The sequence below is a fragment of the Pogona vitticeps genome, chromosome 2 (genome assembly GCF_051106095.1).
Source record: "Pogona vitticeps strain Pit_001003342236 chromosome 2, PviZW2.1, whole genome shotgun sequence".
Taxonomy (NCBI): Eukaryota; Metazoa; Chordata; class Lepidosauria; order Squamata; family Agamidae; genus Pogona; species Pogona vitticeps.
Genome location: NC_135784.1, coordinates 290,983,163 through 290,996,023, shown reverse-complemented (window position 1 = coordinate 290,996,023; position 12,861 = coordinate 290,983,163). Strand labels below are relative to the sequence as shown.

The window sequence follows — 12,861 nt, the reverse complement described above, 5'->3', positions numbered from 1 at the left end:
ATCCCGGCATGGAGGTGCCTCACCCCACTCCGGATCCGCTGCCAGCACCAACTTTTCCAGATCTACCTGCCAAAGCGGCAGCAACGTGGCTGCAGCCACCTCTTGAGGTTTAGCTGCACGGGGGGGGGGGGATAGCAATCTGGCGGCCTATGGCTCGCGTGCCATTGCTGATCTATACTATACACCTGATAACACTTTAACAGCCATGGTAGGACAGACGTATCTATTTGTTTTATTTTGCTGCCTTCCTCTGTAAAAAAAACCCAAGGGGGTTTAGCTCAGTAAAAGACAATATTTAAAACCTAAAAACAATAAGTATACAAATATTACAAAAAGAAGCAAACGAGCACCAGACTAAAAAAAAAACTAAACAAAATCAATACCAAAAATGCACGCAAAAGCAACAAGGCACAACCCTCCATTTAAAAACGCTTCTCGTGCAGCCATTAAGGGAAAGCTTGCTTGAAGAGAAAGGTTTTCGCCTGCTTGTGGAAGGACAGCCAAGATGGGGGCCAGCCTGGCCTCCTGTGGGAGGGAGTTCCAGAGTCTGAGAGGGGCGCCAGAGAAGACCTTCTCCCACGTTCCTATGGTAGTGGGACCAAGAGAAAGGCCTATCTCGCGGAAAGGGCTTATGCAAAGTTCTTGAATGCCTGCCCCCTTCCAGTCTCAAGCCTCTGGTTCCAACCATTCCAACCCCATTCAAATCTACAGGAGTTTTTTTTTTACCTCTCTGGGCTCACTCGCAATGGCAACAGAGCCATCTTTGTTGTACTTGATAGGAGCGCCTCCTTCTTGCACCAAAGTTCCATACCCTGTGCTGGTGAAAAAAGCTGGGATGCCGGCTCCTCCTGCTCGAATCCGCTCAGCAAGGGTGCCCTACAAGACGAGAAAAACGATAATGATAGGAACCGATAACAAACACCCACCAAATACAGTGGTGCCTCGCTTAACGAGTGCCTCGCTCAACGATGAATTCGCATAACAATGGCCTTTGCTGGAAATTTTGCCGCCTCACCTAACGATGTTTCCTATGGGGGATTTTTGCATAATGATGTTTGGGACCTTGCTTCACTTAACGATGACAGTTTTAGGTCCCCTGTTTCGCTTAACCTTTTTTTTGACAGCCCTGTTTTCGCTATTTTAAAAATATTCTAAAATGTTTAAAAATGTTTAAAATGCTTGGAAACATTAGTGCACCTAATAAAACCTTCGTTAAAGTAATTTGGTTTCGTTCTGAGTCTTTTTGAATTTTTGGTGTTTTTTTTTTCACCATTGAAATGTATTGAATAGGCTCCTATTGGAACAGATTAACCGGTTTTCAATGCATTCCTATGGGAAATGGTGTTTCACTTAACGATGTTTTTCACATAACGATGTTTTTAATGGAACCAATTAACATCGTTATGCGAGGCACCACTGTAATAATAATAATAAAGAATTTAAATGCCACAATGCAACATTACAGTAAGCGCGCGGTATCCACAGGGATAGTAATATAAACTGCAGTAACAAACAAAACCTTCTGCTGAGAAGAGTAGCACAAATTCCTGCTTATTCTGAACCCACTGTGAAATGAAAAGATAATCACCCAGTGCTAAACAGTCCAAAAATATACGTTATCTGGGAGAATAAAAGCACAGTCATGGACAACTACAAGCCTGGTGGCAGCCATCTTTCTTTCGCGACCTGGTCTTTTCCAGGATTGAAATGATGACTATTTTGGTAGATTCAGAATCCAAATCTTTGGTTCAAAGGCCCACTAATGCACCAGCAGACCTGAAAATCCGTTAAGGAATCAAGTTCTTGGTTTCCGTAAGGCCTCAAAAACTTTCAGCAGATGACTGAAAAAATGAAAATACTTCTTTTCACTTTTGTACATGAGCTTTCTCCACCAGATGGCAACACAGATATTTATTCCAAAATATATTCCTGTCAAGTATATTCCTGGAATGTTCTGGTCCATGGGGTCACGAAGAGTCGGACACGACTAAACGACTAAACAACAACAACAACATATTCCTGTCGGCTGTCTGGATAGCTCTATGAGTTGGGTCTCCGGCTGCAGAGCCAGGAGTTGGGAGTCCGATGGCCCGCTGTGCCTCCTCGGAGTAGATCCCGCCTGTGCAGTTTTGGGCAAGCTAGACAGTCCAAGGGCACCCCCGAAAGAAAGGAGTGGCAAACTACTTTTGAATCTTCTCTACCCAGAAAACTCTGACATGGCTTGATGGCACACAACGACGATGATTATATTTCTGTATATAAAAATCTCCTTGATGGAGGATTCTCGACTATTCCATCTCCCAAACAGATAGGTGTCTTGTGCTAATGGCTCATTTTCTCCCATTTCTTCTCATAATGAAACCTGCCCGCTTACTAATTTTGCCATCCACTTGATTTTACTTTTTCCTGGAAAAAGGAACTCTTCTGTTGCACTGATCAGATTTGCCAGTGTTGTGAACAGGAGAGAGGGATGGAAGGATGCCCTGTGAGACCCAGACATGAAGGAGGATCTTGCACATGCTTCAAACTATGATTCCACAGTTTAGCAATGCACCATAAGGAGTAATACTTATTTTTGTCCTCTGTATCCAACAATTTAGCTTCACTGGATGACTCAATTCTGAAACTACAAGAGTTGGGGGAGGGATCCCTCTATCCTCTTTTTCCACATCATATACAATTTTGCACACTCATGAGAACCAGTGTGATATACTGGATAAACTGTTAGACTAGGACATGGGGAGGGGAGCGGTGGCCCTGCAGGCTAAACCGCAGAAGCCTGTGTTGCAGGGTCAGAAGACCAAGCAGTCGTAAGATCGAATCCACGCGACGGAGTGAGCGCCCATCGCTTGTCCCAGCTCCGGCCAACCTAGCGGTTCGAAAGCATGCAAATGCAAGGAGATAAATAGGGACCACCTCGGTGGAAAGGTAACAGCGTTCCGTGTCTAAGTCGCACTGGCCATGTGACCACGGAAGATTGTCTTTGGACAAAATGCTGGCTCTATGGCTTGGAAACGGGGATGAGCACCGCCCCCTAGAGTCGAACACGACTGGACAAAAATTGTCAAGGGGAACCTTTATCTTTTTTAGGACATGGGGAGGCCTGGGTTCAAATTCCTACTTGCTCATGGAAACTCACTGGCAGTCCTTGAACTTTTCTCATACTTTCAAAAATCTGCCAGGAATGCCATAAGCTAGAAGTGACTCAATGGTACATGAAAAATAATGACTCTTACTTGCATTTGTCTGCCTTTTTCAGCTCTACAATATTCTTTTCAAGATACGGGTAATCAGAACTGTACACAATATCCTAAAAGTTTGGTCTACCACAGAACTATATAAGAAGGATTTTACAGTCAAAATTTATGCAGGACACTGGCTACAAATGGTATTCCCCTTTAACACTCCGCATGAATTATTACCTTATTCTTTCATTAAGTTCTCTTCCCTCTTTCTAGCAGTAAACAACCGAAAGTGGTCCACAAATTATGAAAACATACATATATATCAAAATTATTAAAACAATAATTACAATTAATTAAAATAATAATTACAATTAATAATTTTTAAAAGGTCTTCTAGAGCCCATTCTAAATATCTTCAGAATTTAGAGAGTTGAGATTCCCGCTGCGCATCCCAAGAGTATAGTCTGTGCAACCTTGGGCAAGCTGTACAGTCCCAAGACAATCTCAGAAGAAGGTAATGAAAAAACACTTCTTTTGTTGGTCTAGAGCAACAAAACCCTGGACAGGGTCACATTAAGTCAGAACTGACTTGGTGACACATCATCATCATCATCATCATCATCATCATCATCATCATCATCATCATCATCATTATCATCATCATCAGTGGCACCCTCCCCCACGGACTTCCAGGGCTGAGCAAGAATTCAAACCCAGATTCTATTCCATCATCCTAGCCAGTACACCACCCTGGCTACAAAACCTCATTTTACCTGCGGCGTCAGCTCGACTTCCAGTTCTCCACATAAATACTGCCTCTCAAATTCTGCATTCTCTCCAACATATGATGACACCATACGTTTAATCTGCTTCGTTTGAAGTAGGAGTCCAAGGCCAAAATTGTCTACCCTAGACAGAAAAAGTGAACAGACAACAGTCATTATAAAACAAGACACAAAACATCACGACTGTTCAAGTGGAGGTACTTTCCTTCTCACCACTTCCAACTTCTGGAAGATTATTAATAATCTTATCCAAGATGCAATTCCTTTCTTTCTGCCCTCTTCCTTAATTTTTTTTTACATTAAATGTTTAAGCATGTCTTGGGCTATATACAGGTTTGTGGGGAGGGACAAGAATGTGTGTACATACAATATTCCATCCCCACAGGCTTGAAAATAATATAAATACAAACATTTGATATACTGGACGATTTACATTTATGATGTCATTTCCACTTGCACCCCTAAGGACCATGCTCAGAATCCCATTACTTATTCTTGCTGGTTAAAGTTGGCAGTTTTATTTCCTATCGCACACCATGATTTGATGCGCAAGAAGGACTGAAAATGCCAATTTCTTTCCTTTCCTTCTTCTTTTCCTTTTCCTTTTCCTTTTCCTTTTCCTTCTTCTTCTTCTTCTTCTTCTTCTTCTTCTTCTTCTTCTTCTTCTTCTTCTTCTTCTTCTTCTTCTTCTTCTTCTTCTTCTTCTTCTTATTATTATTATTATTATTATTATTATTATTATCATTATCATTATTAATAAAGTCCATCCATGCTTATTTAACATCATGTCACATGGGTTCCACTTGTATTCCAGCTACAGTACGTATTAAGCCCTTAATCTATACAACATGCTTCTAGCCATTGATAAAACAGGTTCTGAGTTTCTTGATTCCTTGATTAGCGGTCATATATCACTGAAATATATATCAATGGACTTACACCAACACAACTCTTCAATTGGATTCTTACCTTTATTTTATAGGTATTGCACCTTTTTACATACAAATAAAAATAGGTGATAACCAATAATATTTTGCTTAATTTCTCCCCAAGACTAAAGAAGAAAACATGACCCAGGACAGTAATGGTGAACGTTTTTGAGCCTGAGTGCCCAAACTGCAATTATTTATTTCAAAGTGCCAATACTGCAATTAAACCCGAATGCTGAGGTTTTAGTTTAGAAAAAACAACTGCTCCTGCACTGCAAGGCTTAAATGCTTGTTCCCCCCCCCATGGGCGGTATTAATGAATAACTACTTACTGGTCCTCCAATCCCCCATTGGGCTAGACAAGTAATGGTCACCATTGCACCCCTTCACTGGACCACTGCACCAGCAGAGAGGAGTGCTGAAATCCAGGATCGGAGGACGGGTAAGTATTTCTCTATGGTGACTTATGGCTCGTGTGCCCACAGAGAGGGTTATGTGTGCCAGCTCTGTCAAATCTGTCAAACCTACAGTTCAATGCATTCCAATGGGGAGAAAAAAATTCACCAAAAATTAACGAAGACTTAGAACAAAGCCAAATTAAGTTTGCAAAGGTTTTACAAGGTGCACTAACGATTCCAAGCATTTTAAACAGTTTTTTTAACATTTTAAGACACATTTAAAATAGCGAAAACGGACATCGCTAAGCAAAACAGGGGGACCTAAACTGTCATCGCTATGCGAGGCATGGTCCCGAACATCACTATGCGAAATTTCCCCATTGGAAACATCGCTAAACGGAGCGCAAAATCGTTCCAAAAACCTCATCGCTAAGCGAATACATCGTTCAACGAGGCAATCGCTAAGCAAGGCACCACTGTACCGGTACTTGTGAGATGCTAAGGGAGAGTCTCCAGTAGAAGAGAAGTACCCAAGTCCGTGGGAACTCACATTAAAACATAGCAGTTAGTCTTTAAGGTGCCACAATGTTTAGTCTTTTTATTTTTTTTTCTTTTGTTTTTGTGGAAGAGACAGACACAGGGCTTGTCATATAAGTATTTGTCAGCTTTTCCCAGCTTCAACACTACAATGACTACAGCAAAATATATGTTGCCTTCAGTGAGCAGGTGGTACACAGAATAGTCTTAGTGGAGGATATTGAAGTGAACAGAAGGTCAAAGGCAGATTTATTAGGGATGAGAGAGGCTTTTAACCTCATTATTATCAACGGCTGCTCATCCACTGGTGTCCCTGGCTCAAGAATTTAACCATTACCAAATACATCAGCCATGGAAACTGACCGAGGGAATCAAACTGGTAAAACCATTCCTTAAATATCTCACTTTCCTTGAAAGCCCTTTTAAGGTCACTATAATTTGGTTCCAATTTGATGGCACAAAATATACACATCAAGCACATACAGTACCTAAAACAGTGTTAGGAACAGAGCAAGGATTTCTGCACCTATAGCATTTCTGAACTCTTGACCGCAACCTGGCAAAAATTAAACCAAACAAAAACCTGGAGCCACTTGGGAGAGTCTCTACACAAACAACATACTCATGATCACTCAGAGGTTGGACTTCTTGCTTATTGCTGAGTAACTGGGTTTGTCTGTCTGTCTGTTTGCTTAAGACACAATCACTTCTGAAAGCAGGAAAATGAACGAAATTGGGAATTAATTTTAAAGTTCTTTTATTTAAAAAGGAAATTAAAAAAGGACCGAATGTATACTTTTGAAGCCATAATGCATCATTTCCCCCAGACCCAACAATGTTTAAAAGACTGACGTGAAGAAAAGAAGCTGGTATCATTGAGAAGTTTGGCAGGCACATCATACAGCTCCAGCTAATCATCTGTTTTAAACTCCTGCCTTTGATTAGTTGTGTGCTTTTTCTGTACCACATGGAAGGTTGCAGTTGCTCAGCTGCACATGGCTGCTTTTTCCACACACAGTCTTACCCAGTCCCAGAAGAATATCTTGTAACTCTTCCAATATCCTCTAATGACTTCCTGCTTCTTTCCATAAAGAAGTTACTGAAGTCACAACAGGCCTGTTGTAAGTATATTGACTACTGTTGCATGCCACCTGTTTGACAGCTAGGCAGCTTGTATGTGCTCACTCTGGAAATCTGGAGAGGACACGTTTCTGCTCAGATGTAGGTTATACACCTGAGGAAGATCCCCAGAAAATTTAAGGGTTTTGCTTAGTTGTAAAGACTATATGCAAGCAGGACCTTTCACCTGTTCAGACCCAGCATTGAACCATGAAGCATGGGATGATGGAAATGGATAGAGCTAGGCACTCCGCTCTAAGCATATCAGTACTGCCAGGCAGCAGAATACATGAATGGAGTTATGCTTATTTAAAGTTCAGGGATATGTCAAGTGGGGCGGGCTATGGGCTGAAACACACACTAGCACTACCCAGTATAGCTGATGGTGAGAGGGGCATTGTTGTCTTGAACTGTTCTTTGAAACAAGTTGGGTGACATGTGGTCCATGGACTATCTGTGCCTCCCCATGGACCCAAATGCTGCCTTCAGCACTATTCATCCCCCTATATTTTTTTAATTTTAAAAAACTGCATGTTTTAAAGCTTAAATATCCTCTTATGGCCTCTACAGACCACAGAGAGGAATTCTGCTGCACTTTGAGGGGTTTTAGCACCACTGAGTTCCCCCCACCTGAATTTTTTTAAATTGAAAAAATGGTCACTAGATGGCATAAAAAGGCCTGTCATATTTAAAAATGCATCTTCATAAGAAAATGTTCCAAGTGAGGGTCATGGGAACAGCCGTTTAAGATGCAGGGATTTCTGGCAGTTGACCTCCCCTATTTCAAACCAAAGTTATCGGTCCAGGTTCAGGACTGGATGGACCATCAATCTATGCTGTGTTGCTGTGCTCATGAAAACCAGTAAGATCACAAAACCATATTACCAGAAGGTGCCATCAACTCACTCTAAATGCCCCAAAGCAAAACCATGTTATGTTTCAAGTGCCATTAAACTGCGCCCAACTTACAGCAAACCAGTAGGGTTTTCCAGCTAAGCGAGACACTTGAAGAGTGATTTTATCAGTGCCATCTCCCCAGTGAGCTTCCATGGCCAAAAAGGGATGTAGGCAAAGAGCAGGACAACACATGCCAGAGATCCTAGAAAGTGCCCATGCCATTCTAAATTGTGCAATGGGATGGGAAAAGCCCACTTTCCTCCTCCAGTTTTTCCACACAGAATTCTTCAGCTGTTCCCAACATTATGTCAACTAGATATTTTGGACTGTAACTTTTAACATCCACCAACATCACATCCAACGCTCAGGGCTAATGGAGAATGCAAACCAAGAAATGAATAGGTTATGGAAGGCACATTATGCCCCAAGCAACTTCTGGGTCATAGTTACAATGGAAATAAAAGCATCATAGGAGACAAAAATATAACTTTGTTGTTCAGCTAACACATGTCTCCTGCCTTTCTGTTCCTCATCTGCAGCCTGACAAGCATACAAGTTTGTCCACATGGTGGATCATTCGCTGTAAAATACATTTTACAGGAATACTGGGACGATATGATCTCCCCGGCTATTAAATAACTTCCCAGCTAAAATTAGAAAGAACTATTCTGAAGTACAAGATTAACACTGTTAACTCAAAAACAGGCCCAGTCAGGCCCAGCTCTTTACAATGAATGTAATATTGTTGAATTGACTGAGGACTTAAAAATTAACACTCAAACTTTATGCACGTGGCAATCCCAAACTGCACAATGTTTTGCAATGATGAGATGAAATGGATGGGAACAGATCCATTGCTCCAATGCGGCAGAGCAAAAGGCTGTAAACCCACTGCAGCACCCTTAGAATTGATTTTGCAATGCAAAATTTGCACCTGTTTAAATACTGTACTCCAACCCTCTCTGAGCAAGGAAGACCATACTTTCCTCTGTAAAAATATTAATTTCCTCACCAAAAGTTCATTTTGCAACACTTGTAACCAAGTCTTATGATCTGTGAACTTGCAAAAAGGTAAACTGAGTTGCAATATTCAATTTGGATTAACTAAGGGTGGGGGGCTTACACTGTTATATTGAAGAATAATTGAACATTTGAGGGATCCACCTATTTCTTCCCTTACCTCCTGGAAGCATACTGAAGAATTTTTCATAAGTGAACTGTAAGAATACGAAATTTCTAGGCAAGACTAAATTAGCAACACTTTGCAATCCTGGGTTCCCCGGAAACTAGAGGATTATAATTCCCATTGCCCTGACTACTGGCGACTGGACAAGATGGAAGCTGCAATTCCAAATACTGTACAAGAACCAGAAGTTCGGAAACACTGAGTTACCTATTTCTAGAAAACTAACAAGCAAAGTATAGAATAGAGTTATCAATCTCACTATTTCGCCTCAACCTCTGGCAAATAGTGATCTTCCTGGAAACTGAAGTGCCAGACCTCAAACATATATATCTGTCCAGCCAGACTAATGGGCACCATAATGACCTATAGCACTGCTTCAACATTTGTAAACCCATTAGATAAAATATTAACTTGTTCTTTACTGCTTGGGGTTAGAGTTTACGGGGTTAATTTATAAGACATCAGCTGTTTAAAAGATATTACTGTATATGTAAAAGTACACATGAACGAATTGGATGCCACAAGATCTAGAGATGATTGCCAACATGGACAAAATGATATTTTAAAATGCCTCTTTAAAAAAATTGACAAAGCCACCAGTGGCTACTGGGCAAGATGGATATACACTCCCCATATCAGTAAAGGCAGTATGCAACTGCAGATTGACAAATGAGTATAAATAAGTCTATATTATTAGTATCAACAGTGTCAGCTTACTTTATCAGTAATAAATCATCATCAATTAGATTATGTGTTCAAAATAAACTGTGTATTAGTTTAAAATGAGAAAGCAGCATTCCCCTTCTGTAACAGAAGAGAGATAGAATAAAATGTGATTAATTAAATTCTGCTCTATATAAACGTAGTGCCTCCTTGATGGTTTTGCAGAAACGCACAGGATGGTCCAAAGTTCTAACTAGGGCTGTGCTCCAGATTGGAACAAATCTCGCATTCCAGATTGAATGGACCTGATTTCAATCAATTTGCAGGCGGTCCAGATCAAAGCAGAACAGCCAGACGCAGTTCTCATGCAAAGCAAAGCAAACGCACAGACTGGTGCAAGTCAAATCAGATGGGACACAAATGAATTCAACCTAGTAGGGTTTACTTGTGGTGATGACCGGGGGGGGGGGCATAAATTTAAAAGGGCCTACTACACAAACCCCTGAAACTGACTGTCTGATTGTGGGAAGTTCACTTCCCTCTTCAGAGTCTATCATGTCTGCAAATTTCACATATGCCAGTGCAAAATCAAAAAAGTCACCAGCATGTTTACTTTGCACTTCTACAAATCCATTCAGATTGTTTCGGAACAAATCAGGATACATCCTGAAGCCCAAACTGAATTGGGGAAACCTATGTACTGTCCTAACATTTCTCAATTGAATCACTTATACATCACTCTAGATTTATGAGTGCCTGTAACACTTTCTTCTACCCAGACACCCTCTTACTAAAACACAAACCAAGGCCCTGGATGACTCCTTCACAGTTGCAGCATAGGGAAGCTGGGCACAATGTCAGCACAACAATTGTTGGGATATTAAAAATAGTTCAGATGGAAACTTGGCCTACACAGTCAACATGACCTCATGTAACCTTTATCCCTTTTGTCCACTCCCTAAGCAAATCTATGACAGAACAACTGAAGTTCAGTACACAGCCATATTCTTTTACTGCATACTGTCAAGTCACTTAAGACTTAGGATAATCCTTTCCACAGTTTTCTAGGTTATAGAGTACTCGGAAATGAATTACCAGTCCCTTCTAAGGGGGTGCATGGGCACTGTGGAACCATGTAGTTACTCCTAACCTCTGGTTCCACAGGCAGGCACCCAACTGACTGAGCTGTCCAGCCAACCCAATCCTCAACTACAAGAACTGAATTTGTATTCCAGTACGCACCATGCAAAAGACAGGGGTATCGGTCAGCTTAGAGGAATTCCAAGGTTTGCAAAAGTATGAAAGTATTAGTGGGGGGGGGGGGACTCCAAGGGGAGAAAACGAAACAGCCTAATAAAGACTGAACATCCCCAGTTGATTGCTTGATTGACAGAAGAAATTGAATTGAATGGAATGGAGTATCTTAGAAGACGGATGGCTAGCCGGCACCCTGAGCAACAAGCACTCTACACAACCACATTCTGTTGAACATTGCAGGTCACACTTGTGTGTCTTAAACAGTAGCTAAGAACAATATCAACATTCATAAAGTATAACTTCAGCCAAGCCAAGAAAAGCATATGATGCAACAACTATGCTAAAGCTCAGCAAGTCTGTCTCTCATCAGTGACCAGACTGAAGGCAGGCTAAGAAAGATATGTGTGGCATTTTGAGTAACATGGAAGAAATGCAGAGCATAAACCTTTTTGCACAAGAGCAGCAGGAACTGGAGAGATGATACCCTCGACTGGGTGCTGGAACAGATCTAATATACCTTTCTGACTTTTCCAAGCTCCTTGTCTGATGTGAAAGAGAAGTGGGAACAATTTTTGTGACTTTGGAGGCGGCAATGCAAAAAATAAAATGACTTCGTGTACACCGTAGAACTTCATATGACCTTTACATAGACTATCCCAGATGCCCACCGTTCACCCTAAAGTGGTCTGATAAACCCACTTCTATAGGGGTAACACTAATTTCTAACCAAGTGCTAGAAGCTCAATTCTACTGATAAATAAGCAAGTCTATCTATAACTAGGTTATCTCTACTTTACTGCAAAGCAAATGTCACCTTTTGAACCTCAGGGGCGTTCAATGCAGGTCATACTTTCAGTAGATGCAAACAAGATTAGAACAAACTGGCCAATTCACAGCACCAGTCACTGTGATAATACTATCTTGTTAACAACAATTTGTCCATCCCCATGAGAAGGATGAAAGAAACCCACACCTCTGCCTAAGTCTGATCTAGACTCTTTGGCAGAGAATGACCTGTTCATCCTAGGTACAGTGGTGCCTCGCTAGACAATGATAATCCATTCCACCGAAACCGCTGTTTAGCGAAATCATTGTCTAGCGAAAAGCATTTCCCCATTGAAATGCATTGAAACCTGTTTAATGTGTTACAATGGGGAAGAATCGTCGTTGTCTAGCGAAGATCGGCCATAGGAAAGCCGCTTTGCGAACAGCTGATCAGCTGTTTAAATCGCTGCCTTGCGAAGCTTAGGTCCTGAAAACACCTGTTTGCGAGTGCGGAGGGAGCTGTCAAAATCATCATCTAGCGAAAATTGGTTTGCGAAGCAGGGACCAAACATTGTCCAGCGAAATTCCCCCATAGGAATCACTGTTTTGCGAATCGCTATAGCGATCGCAAAAAGCCAATGTCTAGTGGAGAAACTGTCATGCGGGGTAACTGTCTAGTGAGGCACCACTGTAAATAGCATAAAAGCACTGTTAACTAGTGACCGAATGTATCAAATGTGCAGCTGAATGGATGTCATGTGGTTATATTCCTGTATACATTTGACCTCTACTGAATGAAAATGAGAATCTGCTATGCCTGGCGTTTCATGACCTTTTGACTCCAGGAATTCCCCAACACAAATACAAGCTGGTGCATACTTGTTAGTCATGCATACATTTCCCAGCTGAAATCTGGAGATGCAACACTAACAGTCACCTGGAAAGAGAAACTTCTCTTGCAGCTGAATCCGGTTAATGGATTGTGGAAACAACAACATTATCAAAGGGGAGCAATACTACTATAAAAGAGGGAAGTGCAACATATACCAAATTACTCAATTTCACAATCACTCCTCTTTATGTCTCAACTCACATCAAAAGAGAGAACTAACTACAGAATTCTGGTAATTCCCAACCAAT

General features: G+C 41.3%; 1 protein-coding gene across 1 annotated transcript in view; it reads right to left on the bottom strand.

Annotated features, from left to right (window-relative positions):
• Positions 1-12,861, bottom strand: part of OXCT1 (3-oxoacid CoA-transferase 1) — an 89,008-nt gene that overhangs the window by 61,130 nt on the left and 15,017 nt on the right. Inside the window, exons 4-5 of the mRNA XM_020783632.3 lie at positions 3,959-4,094; positions 727-876 (exon numbers count right to left, since the gene is read on the bottom strand). Of these exons, the coding sequence (XP_020639291.3) occupies positions 727-876; positions 3,959-4,094 (286 nt within the window). The remainder of the gene's footprint in view (positions 1-726; positions 877-3,958; positions 4,095-12,861) is intronic.